At 45.6% G+C, this 15000-nt stretch overlaps 1 protein-coding gene across 1 annotated transcript in view; it reads right to left on the bottom strand.

Moving 5' to 3' along the window:
* Positions 1 to 15000, bottom strand: part of LOC138948355 (uncharacterized) — a 164192-nt gene that overhangs the window by 11931 nt on the left and 137261 nt on the right. The window contains exons 62-72 of the mRNA XM_070319884.1: positions 13629 to 13706; positions 11680 to 11835; positions 10447 to 10602; positions 9985 to 10149; positions 9313 to 9338; positions 7295 to 7382; positions 6721 to 6891; positions 5433 to 5474; positions 4616 to 4771; positions 4206 to 4256; positions 137 to 313 (exon numbers count right to left, since the gene is read on the bottom strand). Of these exons, the coding sequence (XP_070175985.1) occupies positions 137 to 313; positions 4206 to 4256; positions 4616 to 4771; positions 5433 to 5474; positions 6721 to 6891; positions 7295 to 7382; positions 9313 to 9338; positions 9985 to 10149; positions 10447 to 10602; positions 11680 to 11835; positions 13629 to 13706 (1266 nt within the window). The remainder of the gene's footprint in view (positions 1 to 136; positions 314 to 4205; positions 4257 to 4615; positions 4772 to 5432; positions 5475 to 6720; positions 6892 to 7294; positions 7383 to 9312; positions 9339 to 9984; positions 10150 to 10446; positions 10603 to 11679; positions 11836 to 13628; positions 13707 to 15000) is intronic.

A 15000-nucleotide genomic window follows, 5' to 3' on the forward strand; every position in this document is an offset into this window, starting at 1 on the left:
AAATTAAAAAAAATATGATTAATATTTCCATAGTCTATAATGACCACTTTTGTTTTGTCCCTCGGGAGATCGTTATAGACTTTACTTTGGACGATTTTGCATCATTTACTGTACATTACATCTTCAATCCACTGACCCTTGTTGCAGTCCTGCTGCTTGACCTGTTTGCCGGTCAGCGTGTCCATGTAGCTGACCAGTCCGGTGCACGGGTCGGACACACACACGGCGCACGGGTTGGCTGAACACACGGCTGTCCGGCACGGGTCACTGTACTCGCAGCCCTGGGGACCAACACCCTCGCACACCTTGTCCGCTGCACATATAAACATATACCGTATATTATAGATACTATAAGTTATTTCTAATATGCTGACTGTTAGCAAATGATAACAGACATGTCGAGAAAATGGATATCCAGCTTGAGCCGGCAGGCCAATGGGTCTTGTGAGATTGTTGTGTGAACGCATTTCAACTGTTAATATTCATCACGTCAGGTGAGTGATTGGCTGACCCAGGTCCCGAGATTGCTTTGACTGACAGGCATAATCAGAGGAGCGATCCAGTTCCCATGGCGGCTGTTCTGTCTAATTCGCGGGTTCGCTTCGAAAATTGTGTGGTGGAACTAGACGGTAATATAGGCCTGACCTGTTTTGTTTTGTTTTTTGCTCGTGGGATTTGGTACGTTAGCAATCTGTCTGTTTTTGGATTTGACCTTAAAGGGGGCAGTGTAGGTGTCACGGCATTGCTAAAGCAACGATTTGTCTTTCTGTCGCAGATATAGAGAATACTACATGGCTTGCTGTGTCCTTCCAGATTTACACGAGGTTGTTTTTTTTAAATATTGAACTGCGAGCGAAAGCGAGCTGTTCACTATTTGAAAAAGCAACGAGTGTAAATCTGGTACGACACAGCGAGCAATGTAGTATTCTGTTTATCCTACATACTGTACTTACGTGTATTTTACTGAAAATATCTTGCAGTCGAGGCAGCTAAATTGAAGACGCTTGTTTTAGAACCTCGATCTCTTCTAAAGCCTCGTGCAATCTAATACGTCAAAGCAAAGAAACGTCACTCTGAAAGTGTGACGTGTTAGTTCTAAAGATTCATCGAGGGTAATTAGTGAGCGCAATTGTTGTTTCTATAATGACGTTTGTCTCGGTGACTTTGACATCATAAGCAGTGGAAAAACAGGTCCCTGCCAGACTTGCTTGACATGACCTCATTTACATGATATACACACGTGTGATTTGAACGATTATTATCTCACGGGTGTCTCTCTCACGTATGTAGGATAAAACGATATAAACAGCTAAAAACGTTACACAACTATCTCACAGGTGCCTTCACATTCTAGCCAAACGAAACTTGATGCGGTTTGTCAGTTCAAAATATGTAATTAACATTACCCGCGATAACGGTCTGGGTCTGAAGGCTGTGAGCAGTATGCCAAATTGGACCAACATGTCATCTTTTACAATGTTCTTACGTAAGCAAATACAATGTCTAGACGTAGAGTACCCAAAATAGAAAGAGTTCTCCCTGTCGCCGAGACTAATAGACTTCCATGTAGGCTTTGACGTAATTAGTTCACGTGCTGGACCTGATGACTTGTGAGCCTGGTCAAGGGCGACTTTTTCCTGCCAGGTGACAGACCTGAACTGATTCGTACACAAAATGCAGTGTTTGACTCCTTGCATGAAAGTCAATGAAAATTTGTATTTTTCTTACGCACCCCTCGCTAGTGATTGGCCTATAATGTCACGTGGGAAAGCTTGCCTCGACGTTTCCAAGAGTATTCACTCTTTCACAACACAAACAAACCCGGCACAGTTACTCCCGGAATTCGTGTATTGAGAACTAACTGCCCGTCGTGTTGAGGGCAATTCTAACGTCTATTGAGAACTGCCCGTCGTGTTGAGGGCAATTCTAACGTCTATTGAGAACTGCCCGTCGTGTTGAGGGCAATTCTAACGTCTATTGAGAACTGCCCATCGTGTTGCGGGCAATTCTAACGTCTATTGAGAACTGCCCATCGTGTTGAGGGCAATTCTAACGTCTATTGAGAACTGCCCATCGTGTTGCGGTGAATTCTAACGTCTATTGAGAACTGCTCAACGTGTTCAGGGCAATTCTAACGTCTATTGAGAACTGCCCATCGTGTTCAGGGCAATTCTAACGTCTATTGAGAACTGCCCTTCGTGTTGAGGGCAATTCTAACGTCTATTGAGAACTGCCCACCGTGTTGAGGGCAATTCTAACGTGTATTGAGAACTGCCCATCGTGTTGAGGGCAATTCTAACGTCTATTGAGAACTGCCCATCGTGTTGAGGGCAATTCTAACGTCTATTGAGAACTGCCCATCGTGTTGAGGGCAATTCTAACGTCTATTGAGAACTGCCCATCGCGTTGAGGGCAATTCTAACGTCTATTGAGAACTGCCCATCGCGTTGAGGGCAATTCTAACGTCTGTTGAGAACTGCCCATCGTGTTGAGGGCAATTCTAACGTCTGTTGAGAACTGCCCATCGTGTTGAGGGCAATTCTAACGTCTGTTGAGAACTGCCCATCGTGTTGAGGGCAATTCTAACGTCTGTTGAGAACTGCCCATCGTGTTGAGGGCAATTCTAACGTCTGTTGAGAACTGCCCATCGTGTTGAGGGCAATTCTAACGTCTGTTGAGAACTGCCCATCGTGTTGAGGGCAATTCTAACGTCTGTTGAGAACTGCCCATCGTGTTGAGGGCAATTCTAACGTCTGTTGAGAACTGCCCATCGTGTTGAGGGCAATTCTAACGTCTGTTGAGAACTGCCCATCGTGTTGAGGGCAATTCTAACGTTTGTTGAGAACTGCCCATCGTGTTGAGGGCAATTCTAACGTCTGTTGAGAACTGCCCATCGTGTTGAGGGCAATTCTAACGTCTATTGAGAACTGCCCATCGTGTTGAGGGCAATTCTAACGTCTATTGAGAACTGCCCATCGTGTTGAGGGCAATTCTAACGTCTATTGAGAACTAACTGCCCATCGTGTTGAGGGCAATTCTAACGTCTATTGAGAACTGCCCATCGTGTTGAGGGCAATTCTAACGTCTATTGAGAACTGCCCATCGTGTTGAGGGCAATTCTAACGTCTATTGAGAACTGCCCATCGTGTTGCGGGCAATTCTAACGTCTGTTGAGAACTGCCCATCGTCACGTGTTGAGGGCAATTCTAACGTCTGTTGAGAACTGCCCATCGTGTTGAGGGCAATTCTAACGTCTGTTGAGAACTGCCCGTCGTGTTGAGGGCAATTCTAACGTCTATTGAGAACTGCCCATCGTGTTGCGGGCAATTCTAACGTCTATTGAGAACTGCCCATCGTGTTGAGGGCAATTCTAACGTCTATTGAGAACTGCCCATCGTGTTGAGGGCAATTCTAACGTCTATTGAGAACTGCCCATCGTGTTGAGGGCAATTCTAACGTCTATTGAGAACTGCCCATCGTGTTGCGGGCAATTCTAACGTCTATTGAGAACTGCCCATCGTGTTGAGGGCAATTCTAACGTCTATTGAGAACTGCCCATCGTGTTGAGGGCAATTCTAACGTCTGTTGAGAACTGCCCATCGTGTTGCGGGCAATTCTAACGTCTATTGAGAACTGCCCATCGTGTTGCGGGCAATTCTAACGTCTGTTGAGAACTGCCCATCGTGTTGAGGGCAATTCTAACGTCTGTTGAGAACTGCCCATCGTGTTGAGGGCAATTCTAACGTCTGTTGAGAACTGCCCATCGTGTTGAGGGCAATTCTAACGTCTGTTGAGAACTGCCCATCGTGTTGAGGGCAATTCTAACGTCTGTTGAGAACTGCCCATCGTGTTGAGGGCAATTCTAACGTCTGTTGAGAACTGCCCATCGTGTTGAGGGCAATTCTAACGTCTGTTGAGAACTGCCCATCGTGTTGAGGGCAATTCTAACGTCTATTGAGAACTGCCCATCGTGTTGAGGGCAATTCTAACGTCTATTGAGAACTGCCCATCGTGTTGAGGGCAATTCTAACGTCTATTGAGAACTGCCCATCGTGTTGAGGGCAATTCTAACGTCTATTGAGAACTGCCCATCGTGTTGAGGGCAATTCTAAAGCTATGACCTTAGTGCAGTTCGGTCACATGATCGAATCGTAATAACAAATACAGGATAAAATAAAGAGAACACAAGGGAATAAATTACTTACATGGACAATTCTTTTCAGCTCGTGTGAATACATCTGTCTGGCACGCATCTCCTGAAAACGTTATGATCCTAATGTAAAATTTACCAGAGAGCGAGAGAGAGAGAGAGAGAGAGAGAGAGAGAGAGAGAGAGAGAGAGAGAGAGAGAGAGAGAGAGAGAGAGAGAGAGAGAGAGAGAGAGAGCGAGAGAGAGAGAGAGAAAGAAAGAAAGAGAAAGAAAGAAAGAGAGAGAAAGAGAGAGAGAGCGAGAGAGAGAGAGAGAGAAAGAGAAAGAGAAAGAGAGAGAGAGAAAGAGAGAAAGAGAGAGAGAGTTAGTAAAACACAAACACACACACCCACGTACACACATACACCAACACACACACACCCACACCTTCGACCTCCTTTTCTCCCCATATGACGACCACCGTACCTTTGCACACGACCAGACGTCCGTCTTGCCCGACGAAACTGGATTGACAGGCACACAGGTCGATGACACAGCGGGCATCAGGGTGCCCCGGGCACACCGCGTCCTTACACCGGTCCATGCACTCCACACGGGCACTGCTGGTATTGCTCGGGCACTCTGGCACAAGATAAGCAAGTGCTCACATGACTCACCTTCGTTATACGAGTAAGTAACATGAATCGAAAACAAGTCATCTTTCTTTTATATATTAAACACACACACACACACACACACACACACACACACACACACACACACACACACACACACATACACACATAAACATACACACACACGCACGCACACACACAAACACATGCGCGCGCACACACACACACACACACACACACACACACACACACACATAAATAAAAAGCATAAAAAACATTAACTGCCAAAGCTATGCTCTAGCTTCAAAGAAATTCAAGAAAATTATAATTATTAATAGACGCGACTGCAGTGGACACCCCCCCCCCCCCTTCCGCTCATCTTATCTACAGAAAATGTTTTGGTCTTAAATGCTGAACAGTTTTAGTGATACATGCTTTCAATTTGGTTAAGTGATAAATGATGGAAACGTTTGGATAATGCACAAATCGTTTAACATTTCGGTGATACATTTTAAGCAACAACAACAGATATAGTTCTACTCGTTAATGCTGAATTTTAACAACAGTTATTAGTTCTGAATACTGGAATTGCCGAGGCCATACATGTTGAAACTGCCATTTTATTGATAGTTAAATGTCTTGTTTGAGAAAAGTGATCATATCCTCACCCACTGGCTCGCTGGCTCCAACCTTCCCATCTGTGACGGGGCCTGTGGCAGACAACAAGCACACCACATCAAGGAATGCGCAATGTCTTTGTTTTTTTACAACAACAACAACAACAACAATCTGATCAGTTACATGATTATCAAAGAACACTGCTACAATGACAAAAACATAGACTTACCCAGGGATAAAAACAAGCAGCCAGCCAGCCAGCCAGCCAGCCAGCAAGCCAGACAGAGACGCAAACATAGATAGATAAAAGACGCGCATACATAAAAACAGAGACAATCATGAATATGTATTAACACAGGCAGTCAGGCGCTCAAACACAAACACACAAACAGACGACCATGGATACAACCAGAGACTCATATGGAAACAAACAAATGCAAACAGGCATGGACATAAGCAAGCACTGATCGTCAGACAGCCGATGCCGCTGAATTGGACACATATAGACATAAAAATACAAAAGGTAAGTTTATCCAACGTTTACTCATTATTATTATTATTGTGATCATTTTTATGCGCCTAATCTAGATATAGCCCTAGGCGCTTACATATTAATTTCTGCCGTTTGAAATGGAATTTTTTACAGACAGACAGACATTTTTTACACACAATATATAACGCATTCACATCGGCCAGTAAAGCTCAGTAGCCTATTAGGCGAGCATTCACCTTTCACGGCCTTTATTCCAAGTCAAACGGGTATTTGGTGGACATTTTTATCTATGCCTATACAATTTTGCCAGGAAAGACCCTTTTGTCAATCGTGGGATCTTTAACGTGCACACCCCAATGTAGTGTACACGAAGGGACCTCGGTTTTTCGTCTCATCCGAAAGACTAGCACTTGAACCCACCACCTAGGTTAGGAAAGGGGGGAGAAAATTGCGGCCTGACCCAGGGTCGAACACGCAACCTCTCGCTTCCGAGCGCAAGTGCGTTACCACTCATGGACACAACATTACCTGCAACCTCTATCCCTAGGTCTACAACTGTAACAGATGAACAACAGACAGACAGGGATGGCCAAATCAGCCGCCCAATCGCCAGAGGCGGGTACAGATGAGTAGAAACCGTTTTGCACACCTCGCCCGATCAGCCAGTAAACATTCTGGTCAAATGTAAAACAACTTTGTGGTACTGTTGATTTTTCAAAGCCATGTAAGCACGGGGTAGTGAACGTTAGGGCGGGCTAGTGAGATGTGGCCATCCCCGGTCATATCCCCACAGCCAGCCAACTAGCCAGCCAGCTAGCCAGCCAACTAGCCAGCCATAAACCCACCTTGAAGGGTACACTGCAGTGAAGTGATATCTGAGGTGAGCCCCTGGTTGTAGGAACCGTCCGACAGGACACACCAACACAGGTGATCGTGACACTGCCGCAGGCTGTAGCCGCCATTGTTGGTGCATTGTGGGACATATACATCGCGCACCACGTGGTCTCCGTTATTCGCTGAAAAACGAAAACGAAATGTTCACTGAGGAGACTCTGAACTTAAATATATTCATTTACACTGTGGCCGGCACACACATTCGCACCGCACATGAGCACACGGGACGCGCACACATACACACACACACACACACACACACACACACACACAGACACACACACACACACACTCGCACACTGTGACACACAGACACACGCACAGAAACACCCCCCCGCCCCCCCCCCCCCCACACACACACATTTACACTTAAACGACTCTACACACAGACAAATCCTCAATCAAAACACGATAACACCCCCCCCCCAAACAAACACAGACGGACAGAGTATATCACTACACAGACTACACTGACACACACTGACCCCACTCGGGGGACAGAGACTGACAGACATGACCACTGACCTCCACACGTTCCGGCCTGGCCGCAGTGTCCGGAGAAACAGTTCTGTGTGTGAGACACCTGACACACCTTCCCCTTGCATGGCACCGCCTGTCAACAACCAGTCAAAATTGTTGGGCGCAAAGTAAGAATCCGGGGCAGAGTTGGAAAAATCGGGATTTCCCGAAACCTCACTTGATTTCCAACAAAGCGCCGCATTTCCGGAAACGAGCTGCCTCGTTCTAGAAATGGCAACCCTTCAACTGGCACAAAAAAGTATACCCTTTTCACAGGTCATGAATAAGGTATATGAAAAAGCAAGGTCTTATACAGGGGAAGTCTTGAATTGGGGGTGTGGGCCGGGGTACACTGTGTAACAATTCTGTCAGTGACACTCAGCGCATGCAGCTAGCTAGTTGCTGCTGTCTCGATCTATTTTGAACACAATGATGTTTTTCTCAGAGTAGAGTATTAGTTTGTTACAACAGGTTGAAATCATCTTTAATTTGAATCAACATTTTGCAACAATCAATCACATCAATATAGCGCACAGACTTGCACACTACGTTTCAAGAGCCTAGATTACCATGCAGTGACAAGAGCCTACTCAGCGAAGGGACGTAATGCTGTCTCTGCAGCCCAGAGAGACTGTGTGAGTTTAATCAGTTAAGGGCTGGGTAAAAAAATATTACAATCGATAGTTACCACTGAGTGAAAAGTTATATCGGAACACTCTTGTTGTGTTTTTGTTGTTGTAAAATGTAAGATCTGAAACGTTAAAAATTACGTAAAATTGGTGCGTTTTGGTCGAGTGGGATGGGTCGTTGAACTGTGTTGTTACAGCCCGCCGAAGTTATCAAAAGTGTTTTTGCTTTTTGTAATTCGGTTGATATGGTGCGTTATACAATGCATCTGCTTTTTCAAGACTAAGCATTGATCACTTTAAAACACAAGGATCATCATAGGCCATCATGACTTGCATCATTTTACATCGCATTCTAAGAAAGAGCAGAATTCTCACTATGCGCGCGGTACATTTCTAGAATCGCGTAGCGCAAAGTTGGAATTCCTACAATGGTGGCCATTGTTGGAATTCCAACAAAGCGCAGGTCATTTCCGGAAAAGCGCCGATGACGAGATGGGTCGCAACAAAAATCACAACGGTGTTACTTCCCCTGTCAACAACCAGTCAAAATCACAACGGTGTTACTTCCCCTGTCATCATCCAGTCAAAATCACAATCAAAATCACTATCAATATTTAGTCAAACGCAAAACGGAGTTACTTCCATTGACAACATCGAGTAACAATCACAGCTGAGTTACTCCCCTTGACAAGTCACATTCAAACACAACGGAGTTACTCCCCTTGTCAACATCCAGTCAAACACATAACGGAGTTACTTCCCGTGTCAACATCCAGTCAAACGCACAATGGAGTAACTTCCCTGTCAAAATCCAGTAAACACATAACGGAGTGACTTCCTTTCACAACATTAAGTCACAGTCACCACGGAGTTACTTCCCTTGACATCATCCAGTTATAATCACCACGGTGTTCCTTCCCGGGTCAATATCCAGTCAAACACACAACTGTGATGACCAAGGAATAGAAGGTCTGGGCATCATCTTCACATGGGCACATGACTGATTTCTGGTGGGATGGCGCCTCACCAACTAAGCTTATGAATGGAGAATCATTCTCTATTTCTCTGTCTCTCCCGGTTCTAGGCTAATTGGCTCTCTCCCGTCTCACTTTGTCCAATCAAATGCGGGGAAGCACGCACGCAAGCGCATACACTCAAACACACCCACACAAACACACGCATGTACACACTGGGCGCGCGCGCGCGCGCGCGCGCACACACACACACACACACACACACACACAATGTCACATACACACACAATGTCACACACACACACACACACACACACACACACACACACAAGCATGACGCGCACGCGCGTAGGGGTTATATCTTCCATGTGATAAATCATAATAACAGCGTAACAGAAACAATAGCAATGTTGGTACTTACAAAACAAGGGCTTGCTTCCGGGTTGCCTGAAAAAACAACAACATGACAACAACCATGACCACGTAAACTTTGTTGAATTTCCACATGTTCTTCCTTTCTGTAACATTTTGATTCTCGATTGGTTACAATGCACAGAGAGGCGAACATTCATAAACCGATATGGACAGACAGACAATAAAACATTCATACATCCAGACAGACAGACAGACAGACAGACAGACAGGGTATTTAATTATATCAAGCTTTCGTTTAAAATTTGAATCACGGATGAAATCACAGAAACTGCGAGACAGTACTGGACCAGCTTATTGCGTCTGGAATTAACAATAATACAATCACAAACTTTTCTTACAATGCTCCCATGATCTGGAATTAAACTGCTTAATGATATACGATACTGATACCTGCACAGCCTAGCGGTGACCTTAAGAGGATGTGTTTTCCATGTGACGAAGTCAACGAGACAAACTTCGTTCTCCAAATTCTTTGTCAGTTCTTGGGGAGACATGCAAAGGAAGTGACAGAATTTTTAAGTGACGCCATTATTCGCATTTTTGACTTCGTATTATATTGAAACATGGCGGACGGCAGAATGCGTAGCGCAATCTTCGCCAGTACTCATTCACTGCAATTACCGCGACAATTCAGCTACGCATGCGTACATCTACTCACAATGTTCGTAGCATTCGTCCACAGTGTGAAAGCGGTTCTCGTTTCCCCCGCACAAGCCGTAGACGAAGACCTCACAGCGTTGTGACGTCACGTTGTAGAACCACTGGGTGACGTGTGCCCGGCACGTGCCCGTATCGGGCAACAACTGGCACTTGGAGGGCACCCCTGCAACATGGGAGTGGGGGGGGGTTGAGGCGGCACTGAGAAGCTTGGGATGCGGTGGGGAGGGGGCTACCAAACAGACGATCAAGACGGACGGACGGACAGACAGACAGACAGCTCAGCCAAAAAACCAGCTCACCATCCAGAATGTAGGGCACCTGTCCTTTGTTTGAACTAGTTAGACAGACAGACAGACAGACAGACAGATAGACAGACAGACAGACAGACAGACAGATAGACAGACAGACAGAAAGACAGCCAGCCAACCAGCCAGCCAGACAGACAATAAGACACACTCACCATCCACAATGTAGGGCACTTGCCCCTTGTCGGAACCAGCCATCCTTGTTCCCGGCACCATCTTCTGACTTCTAATCTCCGTTGCCATGGAGACGACGCCATATTTGTACCGTGATAGCAGCGCCCCCTGGCGGCGTAACTGGCAGTCTGTCAGCCCTGGATGGCAAAGAAATAGATTGGTTTGAAGAAAAGTTAAGAATAAAACTTTGAAAAAAGCAAAATGGTCGAAAACGATGATTGTGTTATTTAACGCCCTCGCGGTTCAACCATTAGGGGCATGTTCCCGGGAGTTGTCCTTTATATCAGCCCTCCAGCTTCACCTGGTCAATCTGCAGCAGAGACTGTCGTTCAACGATAGGACTCTACAGTCACACAAGGATAGGCCTTTACAGTCCCACAAGGCACTGCAACGCATCCACATACTGACACAGAGCGCACCAAGCATCGTCTCACCAGACTACGCTTTGCCAAAGAAATTAAATGAATTATAGACAAAACCAAACTTGACTTGAACTTGGAGCTATCGGTCCTTTAACTGGCCGAAGAAGATACACACAAGATAAGGTCAGGTTAATGAAGGGTGCTCACTTAGCTTCCACTTCAATGTCAAGATCAACCAAACTGGTCATCAAACCCTGGACGTGTGCACATTTCAAAATAGCTTCAAAAGCGTCTGAGAAAATCTCAACTTTAAGTTCTTTATTCACGGCCAGACGGACGGACGGCCAGCCGCTCGTCCATACAGACGCACGCTGCTCAGTACTAAGACTCACTGGTTACTAGGTGAGCCAAGACTCACTGGTTACTAGGTGAGCCAAGACTCACTGGTTACTAGGTGAGCCAAGACTCACTGGTTACCAGGTGAGCCAAGACTCACTGGTTACTAGGTGAGCCAAGACTCACTGGTTACTAGGTGAGCCAAACAATACAACACTTACATTCACTGAACAATCAAAACCGCCAAACTGTGATCGAGGAAAACAAACTGTGCACAAAGAAGGTAAGTTAGTCAAGGGAAGCTATCCAATGCAACCCACACAAAGAGTTCTCTTTCTTTGCCGATTCTACGACATTTAACTGAGCTTTTAAAACACTTCCTTTAGCAAAATGAAGGTAGTCCTCCTGCGGGGTAGCATTAATTGTAACGCAGACATGTATGTTGTAACTTTGGAAGCTATCTGAGGGCTTATTATGTGAATACTAACACCTAAGGAAAAAGCCCCAGGTGAATACCTTGTTCGCAGTTGACGACGTTGTTGTCGGCGTTGTAGAAGACGGCCGAGCATCCCCCACACGGGTTGACCCGACAGGTGGCGCTGGGGTCGGCTGCACACACCTGTAGACACAGGTCCTGGTCACAGCAACTGACCTCCTCCCCATCTGGACACACTGCAAACCACAATACACATCTATAGTTCTGTGGTCAGCTTCACACACCTATAGACACGACACACATCTCTATAGTACTGTGGTCAGCTTACAACACACATCTCTATAGTTCTGTGGTCAGCTTCACACACCTATAGATACAACACACATCTCTATAGTTCTGTGGTCAGCTTCACACACCTGCAGACACAGGTAATGGTCAGTGAATGACCTCCCTACCTGGACACGCTTGACAGCAGAAGAAACGTTTGTATAAGATCAAGAATGTAACAATGTAAGTCAAGAAGCATTCGAGTACAGCTTTGAACGGCGTTAAACCCGGTGTTTCCGTTTACGCGAATCAGAAGCCGTATGACACAAAGAAACACGTCTCACGTTCGAGGACTTGGATTTGAGTCGGTCAAAGCTATAAAGGACCGCCACTAAACGAGCTGTAATGATGGAAGACAATACATAAGCTATAAAGGACCGCCACTAAACGAGCTGTAATGATGGAAGACAATACAGAAGCTATAAAGGACCGCCACTAAACGAGCTGTAATGCTGGAAGACAAGACATAAGCTATAAAGGACCGCCACTAAACGAGCTGTAATGCTGGAAGACAATACAGAAGCTATAAAGGACCGTCACTAAACGAGCTGTAATGCTGGAATACAATACATAAGCTATAAAGGACCGCCACTAAACGAGCTGTAAGGATGGAAGACAAGACATAAGCTATAAAGGACCGCCACTAAACGAGCTGTAATGCTGGAAGACAAGACAGAAGCTATAAAGGACCGCCACTAAACGAGCTGTAATGCTGGAAGACAATACAGAAGCTATAAAGGACCGCCACTAAACGAGCTGTAATGCTGGAAGACAAGACAGAAGCTATAAAGGACCGCCACTAAACGAGCTGTAATGATGGAAGACAATACAGAAGCTATAAAGGACCGCCACTAAACGAGCTGTAATGATGGAAGACAATACATAAGCTATAAAGGACCGCCACTAAACGAGCTGTAATGCAGGAAGACAATACAGAAGCTATAAAGGACCGCCACTAAACGAGCTGTAATGCTGGAAGACAATACAGAAGCTATAAAGGACCGCCACTAAACGAGCTGTAATGCAGGAAGACAAATACATAAGCTATAAAGGACCGCCACTAAACGAGCTGTAATGCTGGAAGACAATACAGAAGCTATAAAGGACCGCCACTAAACGAGCTGTAATGCAGGAAGACAATACAGAAGCTATAAAGGACCGCCACTAAACGAGCTGTAATGCAGGAAGACAATACAGAAGCTATAAAGGACCGCCACTAAACGAGCTGTAATGCAGGAAGACAATACATAAGCTATAAAGGACCGCCACTAAACGAGCTGTAATGCTGGAAGACAAGACAGAAGCTATAAAGGACCGCCACTAAACGAGCTGTAATGATGGAAGACAATACATAAGCGAAGGACATATATATTGCCCTTGGGATTGCAGTTAGAAACGGAGAGAGACAGAGGGGGAGAGAGGGGGGGGGGAGAGAGGGGGGGGGGGGGGGGAGAGAAAGGGGGAAGAGAGAGGGGGGAGAGAGGGGGAGAGAGAGGGGGAGAGAGAGAGGCAGACAGAGAGAGGAGAGAGAGAGAGAGAGAGAGAGAGTGAGAAAGGAGAGAGAGAGAGAGGGGAGAGAGAAAGAGAGAGAGTGAGAAAGGAGAGAGAGAGAGAGAGAGAGACAGAGAGAGAGAGAGACAGAGACAGAGGCACAGCGAGAGACCAAGAAAGAGAGACAGAATCAGCCAGAGAAAAGTCTCACCTTGACACTGCTCCGTGTTACTGGTGTCGTCGCCCTTAAGTCCCTTCTTGTCAGCCTCCACCATCATGGCTGGCGTCACTGCAACATCGTCGTCATCATCATCATCATCATCATCATCATCATCATCATCATCATCATCATCATCATCATCATCATCATCATCGTTATTTGCGGCTCTAAACCTTCGCATTTCACACGAGCGATCGGGGAAGGCTGTGGCGTCTCGCAACAGACGCGAACTTCGGGTGAACCGGCCGCTTTGAACACCGACCAGTCGTTTTGATGACCCTCAGCACATTTGATCAATTAGCATTAACAGTAAGAGTTATAGTTGCTTAATTTACGCGTGAGCAGACAATTGAACTGGTATTGTCGCACTTATTGGTCGCAAAACACGGACCAGAGGATCCATTGCTCCAGAGAGAATGTAAAACAAAATGAACTCCCCCCAAGCAACAACTGAGTGACGTCCTCAGAGGTGAAATTGACAGGCCTTCGTTCATTTCCAAAAATACATTTGACATGCTATTTCTCGTGTTGTATCCGCATGCACTCCTCGGGGAGACTGGTTCTTAATTTGCATGATAAGAATGTTCTGAACCTTCCACGTTTTCTATTCCATTAGTTACTGCATTGAAATATTCGAAAACCATTCAATTTCTGAGCTGACGCAGTCGCGTTTTTATGTCGTCTGCGACGTATGACGGTCAACTAAATCAGTCGACTTCAAAATGCCGGTCTTCCTCGAAATCCGATGGATACACTTGTGTTTTTCTGTTCGCCGCATGGAGTTTTAGGTCAAGCCACCATTTGGTAATGTGGAGACTATAAGCTTCAAGTCACAAACATGGAGTTTTAGGTCAAGCCACCATTTGGTAATGTGGAGACTATAAGCTACATGTCACAAACATGGAGTTTTAGGTCAAGCCACCATTTGGTAATGTGGAGACTGTAAGCTTCAAGTCACAAACATGGAGTTTTAGGTCAAGCCACCATTTGGTAATGTGGACACTATAAGCTTCATGTCACAAACATGGAGTTTTAGGTCAAGCCACCATTTGGTAATGTGGACACTATAAGCTTCATGTCAGAAACATGGAGTTTTAGGTCAAGCCACCATTTGGTAATGTGGACACTATAAGCTTCATGTCACAAACATGGAGTTTTTGGTCAAGCCACCATTTGGTAATGTGGAGACTGTAAGCTTCAAGTCACAAACATGGAGTTTTAGGTCAAGCCACCATTTGGTAATGTGGAGACTGTAAGCTTCAAGTCACAAACATGGAGTTTTAGGTCAAGCCACCATTTGGTAATGTGGACACTATAAGCTTCATGTCACAAACATGGAGTTTTAGGTCAAGCCACCATTTGG

This window comes from Littorina saxatilis, linkage group LG15 (assembly GCF_037325665.1).
Source record: "Littorina saxatilis isolate snail1 linkage group LG15, US_GU_Lsax_2.0, whole genome shotgun sequence".
Taxonomy (NCBI): Eukaryota; Metazoa; Mollusca; class Gastropoda; order Littorinimorpha; family Littorinidae; genus Littorina; species Littorina saxatilis.